The sequence below is a fragment of the Doryrhamphus excisus genome, linkage group LG11, assembly GCF_037039965.1.
Source record: "Doryrhamphus excisus strain RoL-2023G ecotype Guam linkage group LG11, RoL_Dexc_Guam_v1.1, whole genome shotgun sequence".
Lineage (NCBI taxonomy): Eukaryota > Metazoa > Chordata > Actinopteri > Syngnathiformes > Syngnathidae > Doryrhamphus > Doryrhamphus excisus.
Genome location: NC_136367.1, coordinates 11,505,400 through 11,529,522, shown reverse-complemented (window position 1 = coordinate 11,529,522; position 24,123 = coordinate 11,505,400). Strand labels below are relative to the sequence as shown.

Below are 24,123 nucleotides of genomic sequence, written 5' to 3'. Positions count from 1 at the left end.
AACTAACCGCTGCTTTTCACATTTTTACATCTCCATGATGATTTTGGCATTGAACTGCCAGCTAAATTGGACTTAAAGCTGCTATTGATGTGCTGTCAATGTGATGACCGTGGCTGAACTCCAGTGTTTTGCTAGCGTTAGCTATTTAGCACCAAACTAGCTCGGGGAAGATTTTCAACACCTAAGTAAACCATAAGTCCATTATAGCGATGTATAAAACTATGGCTGGAAGTTTGTTTTTCAGAGAGGTTGTGAACAACAATGATGCACATTAGCACTCAAAGTCATCAAAGTAATATTAGCTTTATGCATTCCTACATAATATCAGCATTTGGGAGTAAATATGAGGTGAAAAAATACAGCATAGCAGTCCATCTGTGCATGAAAGGATTGTAGATGGTGCCTTCAAGGACCGCAAAACAAAGTAGGACAAATCTCTGCTCATATTAAACATTAAAAAATTGGTAGAGTATTGTAATCAAATATTTATTGTAATATAATAATTATTATATCTCAATATTAATGACCGTGTTTTAAAAAGAGAAGTGAAATTCCATTGTTTTACGACCATTGTCCTGCTCCTTCATGTACATTTCATGAAGGAGAGGTGCATCGAGGCAAATCTTTAATCATTGTTTGTGAATGTTCCTAAATAGGCTTTTTTACTCGCAAACATTTAGAATTTAAAACCAGTATCGTAAATAAACTTACTGTGTTCTGACACTGTAATCAATAAAACACGTTCATATCAGTGTGAGAGGTCTCACTCGCTCACACTTTGGGAGTTTAAGAGCTAATCATGCCAATAATAAAAAAATATATAGTACCAAAAAAATCTAATTCCGGACTGCATGTTATTTTTTTAAATAAAGGCCCATGTTTCCAAAACTCATATCCCCTTACATAACGTTTGATGTAATTATTGTAGTTGTGCATTGAATCAACAAAAATTGTATTTTTGTCTGTGATTAAATGTGATTAATTCTGAGTTAACTGTAGACAAATGTGATTAATTGCGATTAAAGATTTTAATCCATCCACAGTGCTAGCTTTAGATAAAAGTAACAATATATTCTTAAAACCCCGCGGACACCCTAATTACGTATTGTTGGTTTCGACATGTTAAGACATATGCTCCTTTTCGGACATGTTGAATTGTGTCACGTAAACATTTGATGATTTTGATGTTATTTAACTCCGGTTTCCTCCCACATTCCAAAAACATGCTAGGTTAATTGGCGTCTTCAAATTGTCCATAGGTATGAATGTGAGTGTGAATGGTTGTTTGTCTATACGTGCCCTGTGATTGGCTGTCGACCAGTCCAAGACGGCTGGGATAGGCTCCAGCACCCCCGCGACCCTTGTGAGGAAAAGCGGTAGAAAATGAATGAATGAATGAATGATGTTATTTAGTTCTGCATGTTCCAAACAAACAATAACCATGAGCAGGGTTGCTATAAAGCGGTTTTGCTTTTGTTTTATTGCCACCTCCAGGTTAGGATTTCAGTAGTTTTGCATTTTTAATATCATCATTTGATTGTTGGAAGCCATTACCCAGAAGGAAATGCTTTATTCTGACTGGCCAACTTCCAAAAGCAGCAATTGTCACAGTCAAGTAAGATGTGATGCTCATTTCTGACTGGAAGAATCAGCAGGAATCAAACGACGGGCCATAGAAACTTGAAAAAGGCTGGTCACTGATGCAAACATCTGCACCCCAAGCAATAAATTGCACCACAAGACTGCACAGGAGGAAGAATACGTTGAAGAAATGCAAGAAGAAAACAAAACAGAGGGGTGATGCTTTAAAGCAAATAACATATCGGAGCACCGGAGAGGAGGGTGAAATGCCGCGGGCTAATCAGCTTATAGCGAGCAGAGTTTGGCGGCGGGCACAGTGGCGTTCCTGTGTCACAACACTATGATTAATTCAAGCTGCGCCACCGCAAATGAAGATAAAAACTTCCCCTGACTGAGGCGAGGAGAGAAAATAAGTCTCCTTTCTCTCCTGCTGAAAAGCCGGGCTTAAAGCCCCCACTGATACACACAGCCCAAGACTTTGTGTTTAAGCTGTACTTTCAAATTGGATGTGTGTTTGTGTATGCATGCGGGGTGGGGTGGGGTCGCCCTGCTGACTCCCCCCCCCACACAACCACTGCTGCTCTTCTCGTCATGAATGATAGACCTCCACATGAGAACTGTTGTTGTCCTCTTGGTAGAGGTGCTTCTTGAAAGACCACCAAGAAGTCAGAGGAATAACAGCCTGCTTGGCCCACAGCAGAAATGAAAGCCCTGCTGGGATTTAGGGGGTTTGTGTTTCTTAAGTTGAGCCATCGAAAAGAAAAACAACACCACAACAAATCTGTGTACCGTATAAGTATAAGTCGCACAAGGCCAAAAATGCATAATTAGGTAGAAAAAACATACATAAGTTGCACTGGAGTATAAGTCACATTTTTTGTGGGTAATTATTTTCCAAACTATTTGACCAAAACAGACATTACGTCCTCTTGGAAGGCAAGTTGTAACAATAAAAGAATAGAGAACAGGCTGAATAGGTGTAAGATATGCTAACACAATGGTTATTCAGCTACACCAAAAATAAACATGAACACAAAAGGTGTCCACTGTTTATGGAACATAAACACTTTTTTCATTTATAAGTCGCTCTGGAGTATAAGTCGCAGGAACAGCCAACCTATGAAAAAAAAGTGCGACTTATAGTCCGAAAAATACGGTATATCGGAAAGGCAGGAAGTGAACAAATGTAACAGTTAGTGATTGTAAAAGTACCAGATGGAGGGGTAGGATTTAATAAGCTTTGCTTCTTCCTACTCCTTTTGGACATGTGGAACTGGGAACTGATTATGGGATCAATTGTAATCTGATGCATGTTCAAATGAAATAAAACCATTACCATTACCAAAAGTTATCATATTTTCTGGACTACAAGTCGCTCTGGTGTCGCAGGAACAGCCAACCTATTAAAAAAGTGTGACTTATAGTCTGGAAAATACGGTATATATTCCATCCGATCAGGGTTTTATGCTGCCGATACTGATCATCAATGAGTGAAATGGACCAGTACCCACCACATACGTTAAGTGTAAATGTTTAAATGTAATACACAAAGTGTAAAAATTGTGGGCTGGTACGTGTATGATGTACATTAAGGGTGTGGAAAATAATCAATATTAATCAATACATATGCGAATGAATGAGCATCGGCTCATTCACTGGGTATGGATGCAATTGACGGGTGAAATCTAGATTCATCGCAATGTGTTTGTGGGTATCGGTAAAATAAACGGCAAGCGCTGTTTTATTAATGTTCAACTTCCCCCCATATGCTGTTCCCAGGTGCCATGAATGCACCATCATTATTTGGCCTTTTGTATTGAATACGGACGGAAGCCGTGAGGCACATCCAATACTAGTAAAACAGCATGGACGTTCGTAGCAAGCAGCAGCCAGGAACTTTCTATATTTAACCCCCCCACAACGTTTAAATGGTATGTTTGGAAACACTACGGATTCTCAAATAACGGCGGTAAGCTCGACAAAACGTCCGTCATTTGAAAAGAATGCCGCGTTGAGAAGCCGTCGACAAACATGCAGACCCCCCCCTTAAAAAGGGGACACCACAACACGGACAAGTCTACCCCCGCCTCCCCGTCTAGTTCCTGGTCGGACACCGGGGAAAAACCAAGCAAATCAGGTCAGTGGATCTTCCGCTGCTTTCCAAATTGTCCAGGAGCTATTTTCCCCCCTTCACTTTTATTTTTTTCTACAGCAGTAATTGTTGTTTAATTGTTTGACTCCAGGGGTGGCACGTCGGACAAGTGGTTAGCGTGCAGACCTCACAGCTGGGAGACCCGAGTTCAATTCCACCCTCGGCCATCTCTGTGTGGAGTTTGCATGTTCTCCCCGTGCATGCGTGGGTTTTCTCCGGGCACTCCGGTTTCCTCCCACATTCCAAAAACATGCTAGGTTAATTGGCCACTCCAAATTGTCCATAGGTATGAATGTGAGTGTGAATGGTTGTTTGTCTATATGTGCCCTGTGATTGGCTGGCCACCAGTCCAGGGTGTACCCCGCCTCTCGCCCCAAGACAGCAGGGATAGGCTCCAGCACCCGCTGCCACCCATGATTAAATAGTATGTGATAATAAGATCACATACCAGTACCTCGACCTTTGGTCTCGGGCTGATACTGACACTTGGGGGCATGATACCTGGCTTGATACCAGACAAACCATGTGATAACCTGTAAGTATAGTACCATAGCGGAACCAAGCCACGCTTCCGGTATGCAACCATAACAGACCTCTTGTGATTGGAGGATCACCAAATGTCAGTTACTCCTGAAAGAGTGAGCGGCTGTGACGTGAGGGTGCCCGAGGCGGTCCAGTATTATCACGTCTGTTGTGGTTGAAGGTGACGGACCGGTGATGCTCCACATATGCGGAGCCATTTAATCTCCGAGGCTAGAAGGACAAAAAATGGATTTGCTCCCGACACGTTTCACCGCCGCGTGACCACAGCTCAGCTCGCCTGCTCGAAGCTCCCGTCAGCGAGTCCAAGAAGTGTTCTTTACACCTCAAACATGAGTACAAATGTATTTTATTATTCTTTTTCAAGTCCTTAGAAGTCGTGGCTTTGTCTCCGCTCCAAATACTTGGCTTTGGGGAAAGGCAATCCTGCACACACTCCAGTCTTTCTTTTTCTTCTCCCTCTCCCGGGTCCTTGCTTCCTTGGCGGAATAAAACATCTTGCTCGCCTTATCTGGCGTCCAGGCCTTTCACGCCTGCTGCGGAGCCTTTTTGCTTCTCGCAGTCTGAAGTGTGAAAGAAGGGAAAAAAGGTCAGTGGAGCTGAAGGACTGTGAAGAGCAGCCTGGAGCTTCTACGCTTGAAAATGGACTTTTATTTTGCAGGTCTTACGTCGGGATGGAAGCGCCCTGCTGGTCATTTTATTCATTTAAAAAGAGCTTACAGCACGGGTGCCAACACAGCGCTCAACCTTTGGAACTCGTCTTGTACAGTTGCCGTGGCGACAATGAACTGTGGAGTGACTCTGGGTCCTGATGGCGTCCGCTCGTTATCCGCCCTCGCTGGTTCGTCAAGCATGAACGTGCGCAGCCAGGACGTCAAGTACTAACGCTTCCTCTGTCAGTCACAGCTGACGCTTTTTTTTTTTTTGTTTATACTCGCTGTGGCGGTGTCGGCTAATTTGCATGATGGGCAAGCAAGACGAGACATCATGTCGCACTGATTATGGCAGCTGCTACAAAAACATGTCAAAAGCTGGCAAGCAAACTTGGCCTTTGACTTTTTCATTGACGCTTTTTGGTACTTTGTGTTTGCATTGCAGACATGCAAAAACAAGTACAGACAACAACATGTACAACTTTTTACAGGAGTACCAAGTTCAGTTGTAGCACTGTTTTCCCCAGGCTTACAGCTTTGGGTGCTATTGCTACATCGATATTTTTTAAATATCAATATTTACTTGAAGCACAATATCAAACAATATCGATATAGACAGGATTTAGTTGAAGCCAACAGGCTACTGCGTCTACGGTGGAAGAAGTCAACAAAGAATAAGCAGTAGCGCAGTAATATGGAGGTACTTTGAATTCAGAGCATTAAAAAAAATATATATATATATATATTTTCACCCCCTTAAAACTTGGCCCAAGCTCCAACATGAGTTGTTGTGACACGTGTGCCATGTCGATTATTTATCACGACAAGCTCTACCACAAATGTAGAAGGAAGGTAGACAGCAGCTATTCCTGCCACAAAATAAGGGCATGCTTGTGTCTAAAAAACACTAAATACTTAAAAAATACTATTTAATTAGTATTAATGAGTATTTTTGAGTTGCTGACATTTTAAAATGTCCTCTTAAAACAGGCATTCCTTCATATTTTGGTCTACTGTTATTAGCTGATTTGAACATTTTTCTATATTTATGAGAATGGCCTACTTTATTTCAGCAGCTAATTTAAAATTTTTTAAAAGAATGTTTTGTTTAAATTCACTCTGTGGAAAAAATCTATATTCAACCTAAATATAATATAAATAATAATACAATATAAATAATAACAATATAATATAAATAATAATAATAATATATAAATAATAATATAATATAAAATGTATATCGGGATATGAGTTTTTGGTCCATATTGCTGAGCCCTATTCTCTACATCAGTGGTGGGGACAGGACTCCTGGGGGCGGCATTATGATAGGGGGGGCATGTTTCATTATTAACCCTTTAAGCGCCACAGTTTTCTCAAGAAAATATTCAGTTTTGATATTACTATTTCAAAAGGTTGAAGCTTGAAAATGGTCAAAGATGAAGGCATACTGTCACTCAGAAGTATCATCAGTATGACCCCAAGTTTATCCATTCATTTTCTACCGCTTATCCTCACAAGCGTCGCAGGGGGTGCTGGAGCCTATCCGAGCTGTCTTAGGGCGAGAGGCGGGGTACACCCTGGACTGGTGGCCAGCCAATCACAGGGCACATATAGACAAACAACCATTCACACTCACATTCATACCTATGGACAATTTGGAGTGGCCAATTAACCTAGCATGTTTTTGGAATGTGGGAGGAAACCGGAGTACCCGGAGAAAACATGCAAACTCCACATAGAGAAGAGGGAATCGAACCTGGATCTCCTAGCTCTCCTAGCCCACTCACCACCGTGCAGCCTGACCCACAGTTTATGATGATCTAATTTGCATTATGACGTCACCAGGCTGCCCCCATAATACCAAACAGGCTCATCAAAATGATCCACTTTTCATACTCGTCCTTGTCTTTCACGCAAACATTGTCGTCACCACTGCTGCTTTCTACAGTATACTTCATCCAGCGCATTCTCTTCCTACTTTTTTTTTAACATTCCCGCTACCCCCCCTCATCATAGCGGTGTTTTGACCACCTGTGCTACACACAACGTACACCGTGAATCCTCTGGGATGGCCCTTCCTACAAGCCAGAACATGGTTAAGCTCCAAAAACGTGCTGCTTTGTGGACTGTCGCAGTGTGCAAGACGTGTACAACAGGAAAAAAAATGTTTTGGAACACCGTGGAAACTTGTTACAATACATTTTCAACTGTCAAAGTGATGGAGAATAATGAAAAATTGTTCATAAAAATATTACAGCAACTGGAAATTATTCATAAAATGAAAGAACGCCTTTCTTTGCAGAGAACAAAAGAAAGATTATTGATTATTGATGACAACTGAGCACAGGCGGAAACGGTATGACGCAAACATGTGAATGCTAATGATCTTAACGTTGATGAAATTATCTTTTCATTTTACACAAATATCGGAACCACCCCTTACTGAGTTTTAAAGAGTGTTTAAATGATGTCAGAGTAGGCTAACACATGTAGGCGGACTTCTGTTTGTTGACCATTGTGGTTGTAACGGGTAACATTTTTTTTAAATTACAGTTTATAAGCCGTGTAATGTTTTGTGGCGCCAAACTGTTTATTTATTTATTACTGTTTATTACTGGAAATGGAGGCAAAATGGCTCTAATTGAGGAAAGGTTTGCCGACCCCTGCCCGAGGCAGACCAAAATCTATAGGCGCTACGGCTATAGAATGCAAGGTCTTCTCAACCCACACAATGCCATTTCAGCCTTCCAAATAAGAGTGATGTGGGCTACATCCGGTTTTCTCGTGGGAAAAAAAAATCAGGGTCCCATAAAAATAGTTCACACCAAAACTGAGGCAGCAAACCAAATATTAATATAGTAGCTCAACTGCAATATCCAGCTAACTATAGCCTGTGTACTTTCCATAGACAAATATTTTACTGTATTGTGCACACATTTTTGTGCGTGTTTAAGTGCCTGCAGCATCATACATGCTCATCAACACATAAACAGCAGCATGTGTGGGAATGTTATGATCTGCTATGAAAGGCGAGCGTCTTACCAACTGTACGCGGCATCATGCCTTGTCGAGGCATCAAGTTGTCGTCCAGGTCCTCCAGAGCGCCGTAAAGGGAGTGTGAGATGCGGCGTTCATGATCATCCAGCGACGTGTTGGCGGCCTGCTGGGATCCCAGCGGTCCTCCTGGTGGCTCCTAGGAATTTTCAAATCAAATCAACTTTATTTGTAGAGCACTTTTCCTGCAAGGACATGCAACGCAAAGTGCTTTACAGAATTAAAAACAATTATCACAATTAAAAAGAAAACAATTACAAAGAAAGCCCGCACCCGGGCCCCCCGACTCCGACAGACGGGTGGACCCCCACATCAAAGGAGGAATCCCCAGCCGGCCGGGTCGAAGGGACCCAAGCAGACCCGACACAGCCCCCAGTGTGGAGGACCCCCCCTGAGGAAACACTGGCGCTAAAAGCTAAAAACTAAGAGCATAAAATAGATTAAATACAATTAAATTAAATAAGACTAAAAGGTTAAAAGCCTGATTAAAAAGGTGTGTCTTTAATCTTTTTTAAAAAAAAAATAAATAAACAGTCTCCACAGTCCTGAGGGTCTCCGGCAGGCTGTTCCACAGGTGGGGGCCATAGTGGCTAAATGCTGCCTCACCGTGGGTTTTAGTTCTGGGTTCTGGTATTGTTAAAAGGCCAGTACCGGAGGACCACAGGGTCCACCTGCAGGGGTTGATATGGTAAAAGCAGATCAGATAAATAAGAAGGTGCCATTAAGGTCGTTAAGACATTTAAAAACCAGTAAGAGAATCTTAAAATGGATCCTGAAGCGGACGGGGAGCCAATGTAGCCACTTTAAAACCGGTGTAATGTGCTCCCGCCCCCTGGCCCTCGTCAGCACGCGTGCGGCTGAGTTCTATAATAATTGGAGATTTAAAATACTCTTTTTGGGAAGACCAGAGAGCAGGGTATTACAGTAATCTAAACGACAGGAAATAAAAGCATGCATCAGCACCTCCGTACTGGTCAGAAGTTTAGAGACACCCTTTAATTAAATAGCATGGCAAAGTGTGTCTACATTTTTGAATGGCACTGTGGGATTTACTCGAAATTTCTTACACTTCACCCCCTGTAACGTTCGTGTGTTCAGCCTTTATGTCGGTAAAATCCGAGCCTAACAGGTTGGAAAACATGGCTGCCATCAAGCAAAACCTCTTTGAAGGAGTACAGGCAGGACCTGAGATGAAGAGCATTTTTTGAAAGCTTCAAGTTTGGAGTTTGTATAACCTTTTCAGCTATTTTCTATGCCGCTTATCCTCATTAGGGTTGCAGGGGTGTGCTGGAGCCTATCCCAGTTGCCTTTGAGTAAAAGGCATGGTACACCCCGGACTTGTATATGCATATCATGTATTTGAATATCAACATTAGAGAGAGAAACGGGCGGACTCTGGCTATGATCTTATGGTGATTAAAAAAAACTATTTTTGTTATATTTTTATGTGGGATAAAATTTAGCTCAGAGTCAAAAATCACGCCCAAATTTTTAGTATTTATAAAAAAAGAAGAAGACGAAAGACTGCGTTATTGAAATGAATTGCAACCAAAGCTGGAGTAACAGTGATGGTTGTTCTTATTTGTCCACTGCACCCAGCCGTGCATGCTAATGCTGGCTGTGTAATAACCAAGATGAATGGGATGGATTTCCAATCAATTGCTGAGTCACAGGCTGTTAGCCCGCTAGCATTCACCTGTCTGAAAAGTTTAGCCTGCTAGCATGGACCACATGATGAGACTCCAAATTGATCATTGTACGCTCCTGTTATCCATGAACAAACTCCAACAATACGACAATGTGTGTGTTTGTCCAATGGATGATCAATCGTATTGATTCGGTGAGGTTTGCTGCATTTACTGCCTAGACGAGGGCAGCGCCAACCTTACGGACTAGTATCCTTGTCTGCTCGGCGTAACGAAAGATAGCACCATCCGAGTCGCTACTCCAACCAAATGAGCTCAACACAAGACCAACTTGGCAATGATTCGGGATAGCGTGTAGACCAGGGGTCTCAAACTCAATTTACTTGGGGGCCACTGGAGCTAGGGTCTGGGTTAGGCTGGGCCGCATCAGGTTTTCCAAAAAAAAAAAAAAAGCATTTATTAAAAACAGAAAAATTAATAAACAAACAAAAATAAATAAACATGCGGCCTGCAGGCCAAATGTGGCCCGCAGGACACTAGTTTGAGGCCCCCGCCTTGATATGAAAGTTTAATGTTAGTGCGGCCCGCGCAAGTTTGATATGGATGCTGTATGGTATCATGTACCCAGAAAAAATTATTACGTTTGATTAATGTTCATGTTAAAGGTTAAATAACTGTTAATAGTTATCCTTTTTTTAAATTTTTTTGTTTTTAATAAATACGTTTTTTTTTTTTTTTTTTTTTTGAAAACCTGATGCGGCCCAGTCTCACCCAGACCCTAGCTCCAGTGGCCCCCAAGTAAATTGAGTTTGAGACCCCTGTTCTAGGCACTTGGCAGTAAATTCAACTAAAGTGCTGTTTGTCTTTTTTACTATGCACCACTTCTTCATCATTCTTTTTGCCATCTTAAAACAGCAACAACTTTTCCAAAACAACTTTCCTCACAATTTCACATCTTTATGCAATTCCAATAGCAGTGGTTCAGTGGTGGAGTCAAACAATTCAACAATAATTACTGCTGTAAAAAATACAGTACAGCAACAACAAAGTTAAAGTGACACTTTCAAAAGTGGAATCAATGTTTGTTTATATTCCTGTCTGCTAAACATACTGCTAATATGAATGCGCTAGCAGCTAGGCTAATACAATAGTGAGGAGCAGAAAGTGGAAAACAACTACTACCCTTTTAAAATTGTTTTTTTTAAATCAAAAATAAGGTGTAATTAAAAAGTATAGATATAATACAAATATGAAATGATTAAATCTATTGCAAAGTAATACATTTAATTAAATATACTCATTTATATTATGCATATAGTAAAAATACAAAATAGTACCAATTATAAAAAATTGGAATTAATTAATAAAACTAATACACAATAAAATATTAAATAAAAAATACAAAATGTAATGAAAAATTAGGGCTGTCAAAGTTAACGCATTAATAACATAATGGAAGTTTCCTGTCACAGCACCATTTTTTTAAAGCACCATTAATGTACACGCATGACGTTTGACCCTCCTGTTGCGGAGCCGCAAGCGGGAACAAATACTGCGCAGAAATGGACAAGGAAAAAGGTATTTTGGTTTGTAAGTTTAACTTATTTGTTTAAGTTATTTGTATTTACAGTCGATGTGTGTGTTTAGTTGTCACCGCTGGTATTTTTTATTGTCATTTATACAGCGGTACCTTGGCATACAAGTGTTCCAACTAACAAGTGGCTGATTTTAGCTAGCACGCTAGCTCGTCAAAGATTGTCAACACATCAACAAAATATATGTACATTATAGGAATCTCATTTATCATGATTGTGTGAAAATGAATACAGACCCACCATCCATGTCTTACTGATGTTAGTCTTAAAAACTATTTAGAATTATTCGGATTTTGTGGTTTTGAATGTCACTTTTATAGAAATAGCTTCTTTATTTTATAATGTAAGATTAATGTCTACATCAACAAATGCAACCATTGAATCAATTTACTGTTTGGAAACTTCAGGGACTTAATTTTTTTAAGCTGTACAGTACATTTTAAGCTCAGTTCTGTTTATTTTGGTGGTTGTTTTATACATTAAGAGTTGTTTATATTATTTTGCTCCAATCAGGGAGTTTGCAAGTCGCCGCTGTGTATTGCTCTTGACTTGAAATGAGGAAGTTAATGAATTTGGCCAGCAGAGGTGAAGCGCCTGAGTAATAGCGGGGGGGGGGGGGGGGGGGGGGGCTGGTGGCGGGGGGGGGCGGATTTGCTCATCGACAAGCCACACTGCAGCTCGTTGCATATTCAGTCGGATAATGAAGGTCTGGGTCCCAACGCGTGGCTGCTCAGGGTTGGTTGGGATGAAAGACGGAGGAGGAGTGTATAGGATGGAGGTGGGGGGTCAATGCTGGTGATTTATGCAACAGCAAACATTTGAGATTTGAAATTGGCTCTTCAGGAGATCAGACGTAAGCAGGAAGGCAAATAAGGCACCATTTGATTGCAGATGTCAAGTAAATGTCACACACGCTCCATACTTCATGGCGTGAGCCGCTACTACGCTCGTCTTATGCGCTGGCTAGCTACTAGTGAGGGGTTATCAACATGTGCAGGGCGCTGATTTCGTGGGGGGGGGGGGGGGGGGGGGGGGATGCAGACGTCGGGACAGCCTGCGGCCTTGCCTGCAGCCCTGCAGCTGAAGCGTGGCCAAGCCTCTCGCCGCTCAGACAGCGAGCCTTGAATATGAATGCATACATGCATAAGCAGGTAACGCTACACTACTACGTACACAAACGCAACAGACACCTTGATGCCTGCGCACACACGAGTGCAGAAAACAAAACAGTCCTTCAGGCTGCAACTCGGCTTTCAATTACCAGACCGGGCAAGTGGGAAATCAAAACTTTGACAGAGCAGGTTGGAAGACGAGAGCGCGGAAGCTAAATCAGTGCCAGGGGTGTTCACGTGCACGCACACGGACTCACACAGCAGGCCGGGGGGGTTCAGCTTTCAAGCGGGCGACAAGCAGAGCTGTTCACACAATGTAGTAACATGACATTGGAGCCATGAGGAAAGTTGTGCTTTTCGCTTTTTGCACTTTTTTTCTAACCTCAAGGAAAGGGGGGGCATGCAGAGATATCGAGGTGATGAGAGACTTTCCCTGCTTGAGGTTGTGATGGAGGACAAGTCATGCTGACCTCATGTCAGTCTTCATTACACAATCTCTTACTTACTTTGCACTCAAATTCAACAAATTTACAGTTAAGGCAAACGATGTTATACCGTTTAGAATCAAATCCTTGATATCCTTGATCCTTGAAAGAAAAAAGCACTATTTTTTAATCATAAATTAAATCAAATTAAATTAAATTAAATTAAATTAAATTAAATTAAATTAAATTAAATTAAATTAAATTAAATTAAATTAAATTAAATTAAATTAAATTAAATTCATTGGTCACAAGAATGGGTGCAAAAATGCAAGTCAGAAAAGTTGTACGGCATAAAAATGATTTTTAAAAATTATACCAAACCAATTAAATTAAACATTAAAAAATAATTTAAAAAATAGAATCAAATCCTTGATATCCTTGGAAAAAAAGCATTATTTTGTAAATTAAATTAAATTAAATTAAATTAAATTAAATTAAATTAAATTAAATTAAATTAAATTAAATTAAATTAAATTAAATTAAATTGTAACAAGAATGGGTGCAAAAATGCAAGTCAGAAAAGTTGTACGGCATAAAAATGATACCAAACCAATTAAATTAAACATTAAAATTGTTATTGAATTAAAAACAAATTAAAAAATATATAATCAAATCCTTTCAGTGACACAAAACTTCAGATTAAAGTGGTCCTATTCTGGCCATCCCTACTGCGTCGCGATTGGTCAGATCATCATCAGCAAGCGTTGTTAACAAAAGAAGGTGAACCGTTCGAGTCACTTACCTCACTTCTTTTGCTAACTCGACGCGCAACGATGAGCTGTATCATCCCACGCTTGTTGCCTTCCGTGGACATGGACTTCCTCAGCGTCTCCATGGCGTCCTGGTTGGTTTTGCCCAAGAGTGACTCCCCGTTGACCGCTATCAGCTGGTCGTTGACATGCAGCCGACCGTCCTGTTGACGGGAGCAAAATTGAGATGAATTTGTGTCTAGACTGCAGGCAAAGACAATAATCGCATCCGCTCCTTGACAATGACCTTTATGCAACATAAAAGTCAGTGTATCCACTCTGTGTGCTTTTAGCGTCATTATGTTGTCAGTGTGGCCCGTTTGCATGAACAACGTGTAATTGGTCGTGTCTTGGTAGACACGGACCAAAAGTTTTGCTTCACAGCTGCTGAAAGACACCAAGGTGTGCCCTTTAAAAGGGACCTATTGTGCTAATTTTTCAACCCTTTGTATTGAGTTGTGGACTCCAATAGAGCAGCTACACACAATAACCCACACAGAAGGCTGCTATATCTTCCAGAATCTGCACCTATTCCAGCTGTATTTCCTTAGATTGCCAAAATGGATGAGACAGTTGAAAAGTTCACGAACTACTTTGTCAATATTGGTCCCAAACTCAAAGAAGGGATTCCAAAACAAAGGACAAGCGAGGAAAGGAATGAAACAATAGAAAGGAATCTAATTCTATGTTTCTGACAGATGTAACAAAAACTGAAATCATCGACATTGTCAAAAATTGTAAAGCAAAAACATCAACTGATTGTAATTGAATCTAAATGAACACTATAAAAACGGTAGTTAACGAGATCGTAGAACCGCTGATGTACATCAGCAATTTATCTTTTCAGAACGGAAGATTTCCCCAAGAAATGAAAACAGCAAAGGTCCAATTTTTTAAAATGGTGATAAACACCAATTTACAAACTATCGGCCAGTCTCCTTACTACCAAATTTTCCAAAATTATTGATATAAATAAATAAAAATGTATAAAATACTGGCAAATAATGGTGCCGCCCATGCCCGTCAGAGACCATGAGCATCATGTGATGACGCGAACACCCAATCTCTATAGTGATCCAGATTCTTTGACAGCCTGAAGCTTATTTTTCTCTATTTTAGAAGTAAGAAAAAAATGACGTTTAGAGAAGATACTATGACAATAATTCTGATTTGCTTTGTCACCTTTGACCAGAAAGTACACTGAATTGGCTGTAATGTTTAATAAACAAAATGTAAACTGTATTCTGGAAAGCAGGAAGTGAACAAATGTAACAGTTAGTGATTGTAAAAGTACCAGATGGAGGGGTAGGATTTAATAAGCTTTGCTTCTTCCTACTCCTTTTGGACATGTGGAACTGGGAACTGATTATGGGATGCACTCAATTGTAATCTGATGCATGTTTAAATGAAATAAAACCATTACCATTAATTTATTCCACCCATGACCCCCCCTTCCAAGCATGCTCCAGACACACCGATTGTGGTGAAAAAGGATATTAGCAACCCAGAGATCAGTGAGCTTGTGATGTGCCTGCATGCTTACCTGCATGCGTAAGACCCTCCCTGTATGTATACTAACGATACACACAATCGCTTCTTCCACAAATCAGTTAGGACACTAATCAATTGTTACTTACAGCTGGACTCGGACCTTCTAAGATGGATTAATGATGTTAACCAAGGCACCAGTGCATTTTAAAGGGCATGCTGACTAACTAGTCTTTTCTCCCGTCCATCACGAGATGAATTCAAAGATGCAAAACGTTTTCTTTGTACCCAAACAAAAGGCCAATTTCTCTCAAATATTGCTTACTAATTTGTTTTAACATTCATAATTCATCCACCTCGCACGTGTGGCATTCTGATTCAACAGGATGCTTACTGCACAGTTGCGCAGCCTTAGACTGGCCACAGTAAAAGGCCGCTTTAACATGTGCGATTTCACTGTATTGCGAGCTCCCTCAGCATGGTGCTGTGATAAAACTGCATATTTTAGTGGCCTTTTATTGTGGCGAGTCTAAGATAAATATATACAATAATCATGTAAGCTTTAGATCAGGGGTCTCAAACACCCGGCCCACAGGACACTAGTTTGCAGCCCCCGCCTTGATATGAAAGTTGTTGGTGCGTTGGTGAATGTTAGTGCGGCCCGCGCAAGTTTGATATGGATGCTGTATGGTATCATGTACTCAGAAAAAATTATTACGTTTGATTAATGTTCATGTTAAACGTTAAATAACTGTTAATAGTTATCCTCCCTATCAGTGTGGAAGTGGTAAGTTTTTGGCTATTTAAGTTTAAAGGAAATAACTTGAAGGCTACCGTTTAGGTCGCTAGCTCTCTAGTTTGCGAGTTAGCATGTGTCTCAAGACCCTGCAGTTGCGCAATATGTTTTAAATAAAAAGAGTATAAATGTGACTATAGTCGTGTTTTGTCATGTCTACAGGGCTCTAATAATGCTTTGTTCATTTTAATCTGAAAAAAATAATTTGTCTACCCACCAACTATATGTGGTTTCTTAAGTTTTTATTATTTGCCGTTTTATTATTATTATTATATTTATTTATTACTGATTGATTTTCTTTATTCTTGATTTGTTTATTTATTTTTCATCTTATTTTGTGTAGAAAAATAAAAAGTAAGATATTTGAGAACAGTGGAATGTTTTATCAGAGCTTTTATTGTAGAAAATTGGAACCAAAGCAAAGTTGTTTTTTTTTTGTTTTTAATAAATGCGTTTTTTTTTTTTTTTGGGAAAACTTGATGCGGCCCAGTCTCACCCAGACCCGAGCTCCAGTGGCCCCCCAAGTAAATTGAGTTTGAGACCCCTGCTTTAGATCTTCGGAGTTCAGCTCATGAAAGACAATTTGGAGTGACAGTTGAAAAAGAATACTACATGCTAGCCCGCTACTGCATGTTTGTGTGAGCTTAGTGAGTGTAAAAGCCGTCTGATGCTTATGCAACGCACCTCGAACCAACAACGACACTGAAATGAATTGAAGAGTATGTTTTTTTGGCCTAAATAATTCCATGTTTTGCTCCTCGTCTCATATGAATTAAAGCCAAACTGAGACCTTGCAGGCGGCCCCTCCGTTGATGATGGACTTGACGAAGATGCCGAGGTCGGCGTGGTTCTCCTTGGACCGGTTGCCCTTCACGCTGACTCCCAAACCGGCTGAGCCGGAGTCGCTGAGCGGGATCTCGAAGGTCAAAAACTCCCTGGTGCCGTCCGGAGTCAGCACCAGCTCATCTTCTTCCGTTTTCTGCAAGGAGACAAAGCACCTTGAGCTGGGGGGTCAAAGGACGGCAACAATATAGCGGTCGCTAGCACCAGAGCTCATTTCCATCACATTAGAAAGCAGGTGATTGGTGAATTTGAATGCATCGGGGCAGAAAGTGGCCGCGGTGATCGTCACGGGAACCCTGCGTCATCACAGCATCCATGCCGAGCTCTCTGCCTCCACAACAGGTGCTCTTTTCGCTCTCTCTCTCCACATTCCCTCTCTTGACAATAAACGCCATTCTCTCCCGCTTGTTATTTGACAGCTGTCCTCTGAATAGACGGCTGCGTGCACGCCGGCGCCTGGCAATTATCGTGCATGCCTAATGAATTCAATCATCGGGCTCGGTGTCAGCATGTCATTAGCTGCCTTTGTTTGCCGGGAGAGACGTGGAATTGCTCCGGTGGAACGGCTCCGTGAGGAAGAGGAGGAGGGATGGAAGATATACGAAGAGGAAGGAAGGATGAAGAGCACTCTCACAGTGGGGCAAAGACAAATAGACGCATCCTGGGATTTGGACGGGAAATAAAAATGACTTGCATGTGATCATCAGGAAGTGTTGAGGAATAACAACATGAGACAACAGGAATGTAATTATGCCTGAGCCGCACATCCGGAATTCAATTACACAAATCAATCCTGTTACATTGAAAACAGAAGAGAGGAAAGCAGGAAATGATCCGCTGGGACTGAAAATAACACAGTGCTCCCAAATAGACAATCATCACTGATATGGCCTCTTTGGCAAATACGGACTCAAACAAATTAAAAAGCGGCCTCAACGACAGCGGTTTAAACGACCGAGGTCCAGGCAGCTCCATGTGGACAAATGAGGCAGCCGACAGCTGTCCTTTGACGCCCAGCTACTTTAAGCATAAGTTGAGTTTGGAGTCAAGTTGTTTGTTTTTTTTGACGCGTTTGTAAGCAGATTCTCCTGTTAGGGTAAAAGTCCTTTGGTGGGATTGCACCACTCCTCCTATTCCTATTCTAAGAACCAGTGGATGGACCAATGATGTTACGACATCTTTGTTTAATTTGCATTGTACGTGATGCATTTGCATGTACAGTAAAGTCTCGTTATATCGATATTCTCGGGAGTCGGAAAAAATATCGATATAACCGGACTATTGATATATCCGATCCTGCGTCGAACTGCATTAAAAGTGGGCAATAATGCACTCGACATTGCTCTATACCAGGGGTGGGCAAACTACGGCCCGGGGGCCACATCCGGCCCGCCAAGTGTTTGAATACGGCCCGCCCAATCTTTCCAAAGTATTTCATTTAAACTCAACATACAACCTGGCATCATGGCCTGAGCCAACCTTTTGATGGTTTTATCAATTTCGTTTTTTGACATGGTCTGTTGTTTACAAAGTGCTCCTGAAAAAAGGGACACAAGCACATAATAATAATAATAATTCTTCTTATTATTATTAGATTATTATAATTACTATTAGAACTATTATGATTATTATAATTATTATATTAATGCTAATTATTATATTAATTATATATAATATTATTGTTATATTTGTATATTTTACATAATAATATAATAATTATTATTTTAATTTTATTGTAATTATTATAATATTTTATTATTTTTAAAATATTTAAATATAAATATAAAATAATTAATAATAGCAGATTGCATGACAATTTTACAGATACAATAATACCAGGTGGACTGTTACGTGTAAAATATATAGTCTGCCCCCCACCCCCTGTAAATTTTGTCATATCAATGCGGCCCGCGAGTCAAGAAGTTTTCCCATCCCTGTTCTATACACACGAGAGAAACCACGAACGCCAGCATGTACATGTGAAAAACAATGATTATTGCAAGCGATAAAAAGATATCTGAATACAACACAATTAAATACAACACAATTAAATACATGTATTTGTACGCTTGTGTCTTCGTTGGAATAGGTGTGTATGCTATGTCAGTTGGTTCTTCATCCTCATCATCCTCGTCATCCTCGTCATGAAAACACTAAGTCTATTCACTGAATCTTCCCTCTAAATTATACAAATATTTACTCCTTTACTTCAAAAGATTGTTTAATACTTACCTCATATTAATTACCTGTAATCCTCTAATTACCGCCTGTCGGTGGAAAAGCCGAAACGGTGTTAGTCGAAAATCAAACAATACGGCATTTACAGATTTCGCTAATGGCGGTATTGAAATCCTTAAGCAAATATTGATTCAGCTTTAAGCTGCTTTTGTATCGATATAAGCAGACCAAATTGGCTGGCGGGAGATGAAAAGGGCATCGTAGTAACCGGATTATCATAATAACCGGGTATCGTACTAACGGAACTAATTATAAGACTAGAAATATGCCGGGAAATGAAAATAGTATCGTAATAAGCAGTACTATCGATATAACCGATATCGATATAACGAGACTTTACTGTAATTGTAAAGGTCATGGTATGAGAACTAAAAAAGGTGATATGAGAAATGTTTTAAAAATTTTAATGTCACAAACAAGACACCCGCTGCTCTCTTTTAGAAAGCCTGCAATGTTTCCACGTCTGTCTGTCATTGATGTTTGTCATCCACCATTAGGAATTTGCACTTGAATGCACCAGTTATGTGCTTTGACACAAAAGGTGGAACCTATGGAACCTATACTAAAGTTTTGCTAGCACTGCCACAGCTTAATGACGCCACCAAATAGAAGACTAACCAACGCACCTTTGCCACTCTAGACCAGTTATTTCCCAGGAGACACATCACCCTTTTGAGACGTTTCCCATTTTAGTCTTCATTGAATTTTTTCACTACTAAGATTTTTTAAGAGTATCTGGAAGGGTCTGATTACTTTTAAACTTTGTAACTAAAGTCCTTTCCTGCTCCTTCTTCGTATTCTTTGGCAGGCCAGGCACATATGAGGTGTGTTAACTAGCAGTCCCATCATAATGTGTTTATAATGTGTTTATGCTAAGCACCAAATCTATTTGTGGGGAGCCGTGGAAAATAGAAAGATTACAGCAAACATGACAGCAGGAGAAGACCTCTTTGGTACCACTGACGCAACCATCGCTCTACCTCCACACATCCACTCACACACACACACACACAATCGCTGCAGTGCCTGGACCAATTAAGGGACCAGCATCCAGCTCAACTTTGGCCCAACAAAGTTGTCATTTTGACAGCAGCAAAAAAAAAAACCCTGAGGGCACATTTTTCTCGTACAAAAAGAGGCGAGAGTTTGAGAAGGGCTCTGAGGAAGAAAGGGTAGGATCGCTGGGAGGAAGAAGGGAGGAAATAATCGAAAGAAGAATAAAGGAAGAAAAGGCAGGATGAAGAAAGAGAAGGGGAAGGCTGGAGGAAGGGAGTCAGGGAGGATGTAACGAATGAAGAAAAGGATGGAGAGAAGAACAACCACAAGTTGAAGAGAAAGGAAGGGCTAGGAGGAGAGAGGGAGGAACAGAAGAATGTGATAGAGAGGTGTGAGTAAGGAAAGGGAGAAGAGGAAGAAATAAAGGGCAGGAGGAATACAATAGAGGCAGCAAAAAGGGAGGGAGGAGGAAAAGCCGAATGGAGAGATGGAAGGATGAAGGGAGGGAGGAAGAAAAGCAGCAATGACAAAGGATGGAGTTTGGAGGAAGGAGAATGATTAAGGAGAGGGAGAAGTAGCTAGAGAAGTATTGATGTTTTTCTCTCTCTCTCCTTCTATTCATTCTCTTCATCCCTCGTGTCTCAATGTCTTTCTCCAAATCACCCTCCCGCACCGCCCCTTCGCCGTCAACATCAAACATGGCTGCATTCAGTGTCTGTGTACTTTGGAGCTCCTCTGTCTCTCTTCTCTGTTTCCTTTAGACAGCGGGCCCTCGGGTGCCATGGCGACACCACGTGTCAACAGGCTGACAGCAACAGGGAGGTGCACTGGGTGCCAGGTGGGAGAGAGAGAGAGTGTCGGGTGGAGGCGCACGCTGACATACATGTCATAGGACTTTGCACTTATCAGCTGTCAATGGAGCCGCTTTGGGGGACTTTTAAGTCCCGCCTACTTTCCACCCTGATTGATTAAGACGATTGAACACCCTTACAGCTACAGTATATCTCATGTTAAAGCTGCGTCATGCCAAACACACGCTAACAGCAGGCTGCAGATGGCCGTGTGTGTGTGTGTGTGCACGTGTGACAGATCGCACCCTGGGACGGTGCCTCTGCACTGATATTATTATGCAATATCTCACCTACGCCTGCATGACTAATGGCGTAAACAATGCGGCTGAATGTTTCGCGTTATGACGCCATCATGAAGCCATCATTGGACAGGGATGCGTTTGATCATGCCGTTGTTGTCAATGGCGAGTGTGTGTGAACAGACATTTATCACCTTTGAAATCATAACTGCACCTCAATTATTGTACAGTTTTGCTTCCCTGGATCCAGAAGGAATTCTTGGTATGAAACTTTATATCATTTTTTGACATGCACTGGTATTAAAGTGCAATAAAAAGGATGCTAGGAGTTCTTAAAGGAAAAATGCACTTGGGGGGTTGCCCATCATCCACAATCTTTATGTAAAACAGGGGTCTCAAACACGCGGCCCGCGGGCCATATGTGGCCCGCAGGACACTAGTTTGAGGCCCCCGCCTTGATGTGAAAGTTTAACGTTAGTGCGGCCCGCGCAAGTTTGATATGGATGCTGTATGGTATCATGTACCCAGAAAAAATTATTACGTTTGATTAATGTTCATGTTAAAGGTTAAATAACTGTTAATAGTTATCCTCCCTATCCGTGTGGAAGTGGTAAGTTTTTGGCTATTTAAGTTTAAAGGAAATAACTTGAAGGCTACCGTTTAGGTCGCTAGCTCTCTAGTTTGCGTGTCTCAAGACCCTGCAGTTGCGCAATATGTTGTAAATAAAAAGAGTATAAATGTGACTATAGTCGTGTTTTGTCATGTCTACAGGGCTCTAATAATGCTTTGTTCATTTTAATCTGAAAAAAATCATTTGTCTACCCACCAACTATATGTGGTTTCTTAAGTTTTTATTATGTGCCGTTTTATTATTATCATTACATTTATTTATTTATTACTGATTGATTGATTTTCTTTATTCTTGATTTGTTTATTTATTTTTCATCTTATTTTGTGCAGAAAAATAAAAATTAAGATATTTGAGAACAGTGGAATGTTTTATTAGCGCTTTTATCGTAGAAAATTGGAACCAAAGCACTGAAAAAGTTTGTATATTTTTCTGTTTTTAATAAATGCGGTTTTTTTTTTGGAAAACCTGATGCGGCCCAGCCTTGCCCAGACCCTAGCTCCAGTGGTTCCCAGGTAAATTGAGTTTGAGATCCCTGATGTAAAACATGAACACATATTTCTTTCCCTTTGCTGTGCATTCTAACGAGCAAAAACAAGTTCATATGAGCTAGCTAACAATGCACATCATTGGTACACACCTACAGTGAAGAAAATAAGTATTTGAACACCCTGCTATTTTGCTATTTCTCCCACTTAGAAATCATGGAGGGGTCTGAAATTTTCATCGTAGGCTCATGTCCACTGTGAGAGAGATAAACTAAAAAGAAAAATCCAGAAATCACAATGCATGATTTTTTAACAATTTATTTGTGTGATACAGCTGCAAATAAGTATTTGAACACCTGTGTATCATCTAGAATTCTGACCCTGAAAGACCTGTTAGTCTGCCCATTAGAAGTCCACCTGCACTCCATGTATCATCCTGAATCAGATGCACCTGTTTGAGGTCGTTAGCTGCATAAAGACACCTGTCCACCCCATACAATCAGTAAGACTTTAACTTGTAACATGGCGAAGACCAAAGAGCTGTCCAAAGACACCAGAGACAAAATTGTACACCTCCACAAGGCTGGAAAGGGCTACGGAGCAATTACCAAGCAGCTTGGTGAAAAAAGGTCCACTGTTGGAGCTATCATTAGAAAATGGAAGAAGCTAAACATGACGGTCAATCTCAATCGGAGTGGAGCCCCATGCAAGATATCACCTCGTGGGGTCTCAATGATTCTAAGAAAGGTGAGGAATCAGCCCAGAACTACACGACAGGACTTGGTCAATGACCTGAAAAGAGCTGGGACCACCGTTTCCAAGGTTACTGTAGGTAATACACTAAGACGTCATGATGTGAAATCATGCATGGCACGAAAGGTTCCCCTGCTTAAACCAGCACATGTCAAGGCCCGTCTTAAGTTTGCATATGACCATTTGGATGATACAGAGGAGTCATGGGAGAAAGTTTTATGGTCAGATGAGACCAAAATAGAACTTTTTGGTCATAATTCCAATAAGCGTGTTTGGAGGAAGAAGAATGAAGAGTACAATCCGAAGAACACCATCCCTACTGTGAAGCATGGGGGTGGTAGCATCATGCTTTGGGGGTGTTTTTCTGCACATGGGACAGGACGAGTGCACTGCATTAAAGAGAGGATGACTGGGGCCGTGTATTGTGAGATTTTGGGGAACAACCTCCTTCCCTCTGTCAGAGCATTGAAGATGGGTCGTGGCTGGGTCTTCCAACACGACAACGACCCGAAGCACACAGCCAGGAAAACCAAGGAGTGGCTCCGTAAGAAGCATATCAAGGTTCTAGCATGGCCCAGCCAGTCTCCAGACCTGAACCCAATCGAAAATCTTTGGAGGGAGCTCAAACTCCGTGTTTCTCAGCGACAGCCCAGAAACCTGACTGATCTAGAGAAGATCTGTGTGGAGGAGTGGGCCAAGATCCCTCCTGCAGTGTGTGCAAACCTGGTGAAAAACTACAGGAAACGTTTGACCTCTGTAATAGCAAACAAAGGCTACTGTACCAAATATTAACATTCATTTTCTCAGGTGTTCAAATACTTATTAGCAGCTGTATCACACAAATAAATTGTTAAAAAATCATGCATTGTGATTTCTGGATTTTTCTTTTTAGTTTATCTCTCTCACAGTGGACATGCACCTACGATGAAAATTTCAGACCCCTCCATGATTTCTAAGTGGGAGAAATAGCAAAATAGCAGGGTGTTCAAATACTTATTTTCTTCACTGTATTTAGACTAGAAAGGCCCATTAAAAAACATTTTATAGTTTAATAAATGTTGTGATCATGCATTGTACAAGTACATTGATGATAACATGTAATACTTACAGTATCTTGTCGTATTTTAATAATTTAAAACCTTACCGAAACTTCTTTCTACTACTTCGGATGACACTTACTGGTGTATGTCTACTCACACTGGGATGGCTGTATCTTCCAGCACCGGGTAAAAAATG

The 24,123-nt window shown here is 40.9% G+C and overlaps 1 protein-coding gene across 10 annotated transcripts in view; it reads right to left on the bottom strand.

Moving 5' to 3' along the window:
• pard3ab (par-3 family cell polarity regulator alpha, b) overlaps positions 1-24,123 on the bottom strand; it is a 179,690-nt gene that overhangs the window by 57,726 nt on the left and 97,841 nt on the right. For all 10 annotated transcript variants that reach the window (XR_013629454.1, XR_013629455.1, XM_058080481.2 and 7 more), the window contains 3 exons: positions 16,642-16,830; positions 13,561-13,731; positions 7,969-8,119 (listed from right to left, as the gene is read on the bottom strand). Coding sequence is in view for 8 of the 10 variants with exons in the window: in XM_058080481.2 (XP_057936464.2) it covers positions 7,969-8,119; positions 13,561-13,731; positions 16,642-16,830 (511 nt within the window). In the remaining 2 variants the exon portion in view is untranslated. The remainder of the gene's footprint in view (positions 1-7,968; positions 8,120-13,560; positions 13,732-16,641; positions 16,831-24,123) is intronic.